The sequence below is a fragment of the Porites lutea genome, chromosome 3 (genome assembly GCF_958299795.1).
Source record: "Porites lutea chromosome 3, jaPorLute2.1, whole genome shotgun sequence".
In the NCBI taxonomy this organism is placed as follows: Eukaryota; Metazoa; Cnidaria; class Anthozoa; order Scleractinia; family Poritidae; genus Porites; species Porites lutea.
The window spans coordinates 14,238,323-14,243,601 of NC_133203.1; the positions used below are offsets into that span (position 1 = coordinate 14,238,323).

At 38.2% G+C, this 5,279-nt stretch overlaps 1 protein-coding gene across 1 annotated transcript; it reads right to left on the reverse strand.

Moving 5' to 3' along the window:
• Nucleotides 1-227: 227 nt before the first annotated feature.
• Nucleotides 228-3,933, reverse strand: LOC140930565 (uncharacterized). Its single transcript, XM_073380287.1, has 2 exons — nucleotides 3,770-3,933; nucleotides 228-1,983 (listed from the first exon to the last, which is right to left on the reverse strand). Exons 1-2 carry the CDS (start codon nucleotides 3,870-3,872, stop codon nucleotides 1,061-1,063), a joined length of 1,026 nt encoding a protein of 341 aa, XP_073236388.1. The 5' UTR covers nucleotides 3,873-3,933; the 3' UTR covers nucleotides 228-1,060.
• Between the last annotated feature and the right edge of the window lie 1,346 nt (nucleotides 3,934-5,279).

Consider the following 5,279-nt stretch of genomic DNA (forward strand, 5'->3'; position numbering starts at 1 on the left):
CATCGAGCAATATGTTTTGCGTGTTCTTGCGTATTAAAGTACCGCACAGTTTAATAAAAATGCAACTATTTCTTCTTCGGATAACCCAGAACGCTTTTTTTTTATTTCACTATTGCCCAAGCAGCCTCGTTTCTAGGCAAATATACCATCGATCAACCTCATTTCCAAGCAAATATACCATCGAATCGAAAGTAGTATTATCCACATCTTCCAAATATGGTAAGCATCAGTTGGTTATGAAGAATTGGCCGGGGGACTGGAACCAATCAGAAAGGGCGAAATATTCTGAGTAAATGAGAATGTTATTTATCTGGCAGCATCGTGTTTCTAAATTTATACGGGCATTTTATCCGTTTTAGGCCAAGAACAGGGAAAAAGCGTTCAAAAAGTTATCTAAATTAGTTTTAATGAAAGCATTTTATACGGCGACTTGGTGAACTTACACTCGTATGGTGCCAGGTGCCCTGTAGAGTCTAACAATTTTCCTTTAAAATGTACTCTGAAATTTATGTTCCTTTAAAATATTATTTACCCTGACAGTTTATTGACCCTGAGTTTCCCTGACAGTGAACTGGACGAAGCTACGTTTCGAGACAAGAGAAGGACAAGGTAGTACTTCTTTGTTTTATTCTGTTAATTCCAATGATTCACGGCCTGCACTCCGATCGTCTTTTACAATTTCGCTCTATATTTCAATCTCCACACTTTTATCAGTTATTACACCACTGTACAGTGGAAATTCACTTCCTTCTCTTTGTTCTTTTTCCTTTTTTATTTTACTTCATTATTTGGAGTTTTATTTATAGAAAGAAAAATGTTATCTAAGGGCCTGTTTACATGGCGGTGGGGGACCCCAGGTAGGTGAGGTAACTTGCGTAGATAGGGTAACCCGCATGTCTATATAATCTCTCATTTTAAATTGATTACGTTTACATGATGGGTGGGGTGACCATATGAGAGATTATATGGACAAGCGAGTTACCCCACCTAAGTGGGTTACCTCACCTACCTGGGGTCCGCCACCTCCGAGTAAACAGGCCCTAAGAAGTAGTTGAGTTGGTTAGGCGAGCCCTACGCAGTTTTGCCGTGATGGCGTCTTAATGACTGGGACACCATCGCAGCATAAACTGTTAGCTCGATCGTACACGCTCCCTCCACAGCATGTCGGCATCTGATATCCTACCCTCGGAGAAGCATGTCCATCACAACATATCTCAGTGCTTGGATTAAAGGAGGTTGGTCCACAACAGACGGACCTTGTCGCTGTCTTTATAACCACGTTACCGCCGCAGCAGAGCTGAGTGGCTTGGTCGTATGTCTGGGTACCACAACAGGCTGAGCTGTTTCCTACCTTGTAGATTGGCATTCCCTCGCAGCATAACTGAGTTGCCTGATCGTATGCCAGGCTTCCACAGCAGGCTCCCCCTGCCCCTGGCTTGGGTAAAACCACACTATCACAGCACAACTGGGTAGCGCCATCGTACCCATGACTTCCACAACAGCCACCCAGTGGCCCTGCCTTGAAAACGACGTTACTATCGCAGCATAAGGTGGTGTTAGCGTCGTAGCCGTTGCTTCCACAGCATCCTGGAAGGGATCCAATCTTTGGTACTGGGTTACTACTGTCACAGCATAACTGGGTGGCAGCATTATATGCTTGGTCTCCACAGCATCCTGGCATTGCATTCGGCCCTGCTGCTTTGAAGTATACATTATCACTGCAGCACAGGGCAGTAGCTGCATCATATGCGTCGCTTCCACAGCAGCTCGGAATTGCCCCTACCCCTAGCGGCTTGTTTGATGGGTTACCTTCACAGCACATCTGAGTTGCGGGATCGTAAGAGTTACTGTCACAGCAGAGGGGCGTTCGCCCCACTTTGGGTGCTACACTTCCACTGCAGCATAGTTCAGTCATGGGGTTGAATGGAGACCCTCCACAGTTGCCCATTTGGCGGCGCTGTCGACTGTGTGCCACATTTTCCCCTATTAGTTACAGAACATAAGGCTGGTAAGAATTACAGACTTCACATGTTTTTAATTACTGGAATGTTTTCAAGCCGGCAAAGAGACAAGAAAAAAGGTTAACTCGAAGCCTCCACTATCCACTAATGTTCGCAACTGGTGTTTACTAGAGAATACTCGAAGCAAACTCGTTGTTGTTGATATTTTTGATGTAGTTTTTTTTTATTGCTGATAATTCTAGTTTAATTAGCTGACTTGTAACAAGTAAGTACCGAATGTACTAAATTATTACACACGAGTTTCATTATAAACCTTCTTAGGAAATTTAGGCATCATCTTGTGCACGGATTGGAGAGCTTTAACAAGTGTTTGTACTTAGATTTTGCGGGAATACTGCACTCTAAACCAAACAGAAAAAAGCTTTCTGATTCCTGATAAGGTGTGAGCATGTCCATTCAGATATTTAACCTTAGTAAAATGCTATTTTAGAGATTATTTTGATTAACGCCACACGTCGTCAGGGAAACCTGATGGACTAAACTATGTTGTCAGCACCAAGCCTTATCATGAATGATAAATACTCGTTTAGAAGAGTGATCGAATATCCAAATCCACTCAGAAAGACTACGTACGCACGAATGCCAAAATCAATCTCAAGTGTTTTCGTTAAAAGAAATTACGTAACAATATGACAAAAATAACCGCGAAATCACCAACTTTGCGGAACATTGCCTATTGTTTTAGCAAAACCCCGTCGAACAGTGACTTGATTTTGGAAAAGAACTCCTTTTTCATAGCCCTGGTTCACTTTTACTCCTCTTATTTCTTTAGAATCAATTTCACTTCTCCGCTCTTGTTTAATTTGTCTACTGAGGTTCACTCGAAGCATCTAATATAAAGCTATTTGGTTAGGCTTAATTGAATTATTTTAAAATTTTATTACACTGTCAGTTATTTATATATATTTTTTAACATTCCGTTTAGAAACAATCTTATCACAATTTTACAGTAATTACAATCATAGAGGATACAATGAGTGGAGTGTTAAAAAATAAACATAGGCTCCTGAAAATTTACATTTTAGACAAAAGAGAGTGATTTTAACATAGACGGAACTTGAATAAAATAATTGGCTTGATACTTGATTGTCTTAATGAGTATGAGATCTTTTATTTGAATCCTTCGAGGGTTGTAGTTTGATAATGAAGCTCAACCTGCAAACATCGTGAGGTCGAAGTAATGAGGCATACCGAATTGAATTTTTCTTTAAAATGATTTGCGATGCAATAACTCGATTGTGATGAGTTTCTGTTCGCTTATAACGGGACAAGGCATTGTTGAAATCATTTACTGATTGACAATAATTTTAGTATCGACAAGTTTACAACAATGGCATGCCTCTGTAAGGATTAAAGCAGAAAATATGTATTTTTGTTAACAAACATTTTTGAGTAATACGAAACACCAAATTTTCCTATGAAAAAAAAAGATGCACACCCTGCGTTCCTTTTTCAAGTTTTTGTAAGCGAACTTGTTAGTATGAAGGAGGTCATTAAGTTTCTTTCTTTCTGGTTCAGATTTGTTTTCGGAAATGTTGTCCAACAGCGTTTTCTAATTGATGATACTTAGGTCTAAGAGTTTCAACTCCCGGAGCCACGTTTTGAGTTAGCAGTGATACTCTGGTTAATAAAAGATATAAGATAAAACGGGTAATGACGTGGATACTAACGTAACTACTGCTTCGAGGATTTAAGGATGATTAGTTTGAGATAAAAAGCACCGTAAAGGTGTCGTTTACCATACCTACCTTTTGCCAGTTTTGCGTACAGTTTTTGTTTAGGGACGGAAGCGCTTTTACACAAGGTGACAAACAAACTTAACAAAAAACCAAACCAAACAGTCGGAGACATGACGAACACCTTTTTCTCGAAGTCTCTGAGATGATGTCTTCAGCTTGCCAAGGAGTACGGTTTTGGTTCTGGTTTGATAAGAATGATTTCTTAAGTCTCATTTTGTAGCTGTTCAAACCGCCCTACGCAATATGTCTGATGAGTTTTTGATTGGCCCTTCCTATTTTGATATTTTCGCCCACGTATTGGGCCTAAATCCCCGTCTAAACGAGAAAAGGTCTGAAATATATTTAGATTGACATTTCGAGATTTTATATTTGTGTTCAAGAAAGTTTTGTCTTTTCTTATGTTTTATTTATAAATAATTAATTTCACTCTATTAGATGATAATGCGAATGCTTTGAAAGTGTTGTACACACTTTGATGATAGTTTTGATTATTTATTTAGACTTCCTGAAATATTAAGTTGATTAAGAACGAAAACATTCCTGATAACAGTTACTTTATATTTATATTTATATTTTGAACGTTACGCAACAGTACCGATGTTCATATTTCGAGCTTGGGCTACCTGTTGTTTCCGGTGAGTTATTATTGCTTCAAAATTGCATTTGCTTCCCGTGGTGGGTCAGGTTAAATTTTTGCAAAAGAAGATTATTATGAACCTTTAATAAATCTGGATTACAAAGTAAAACAATCTTTCTCCAATTTGCGAAGATAAACTTATTGCTTCATAAACAAGAGTAGTTAAAATTACCGCACACCAGACATGGAAACGCGACATTTTCATTTTCAAACCCAAACAACTTATCATTCAAAAAACAAAAGTGCAAACCTGTTACGATGATTTGACGCACGTCTACGGTCTGTGTTTTTTTTATTATTATTATTTTAATATTTATTTCTTTTATCACTTTTAAGTGCTTTGAACAGATATCAAAAGGCACTACTTGTTATCTAGTCTTGCTCAATTCGTCGATTAAAGGGCTTAAATAAAATTCGAAGGAGCAACTCACTCGATCGTTTCTTCTGGAATACCAATTAAAAGTGATGTTTCTGCCCAAGTAATATGCTGCCAATATCATCTTTTTTTTCTTTTCTTTCCTTTTTTGTTTCTTTTGTACTTTATATGCAAGTTTGATGCTAGAATAAAAGTTGTCGAATAGTACCTAGAAAGGCTATGCCACTGGGTTGATCATTCAAAAGGGCCCTTGGAAACCAAGATTAGAACTTAAAATATTTTCTTCTGGAAGAATTTACAAGGGGCAAAGGATATATCACAACATATGAAATATAAGGATTCCGTATGAAATACACAGATAGACAGACTGAATATTTAAACCACGGATCCATTGATCCTTTTTTTTTTCCTTTACCCTGATAAACTTTCCCTGGGACGTCTATTTATCTTACCCAGCACTTTTTGTGCCATATTTTGATAACTGATTTTATTGGGTAAAGATTATC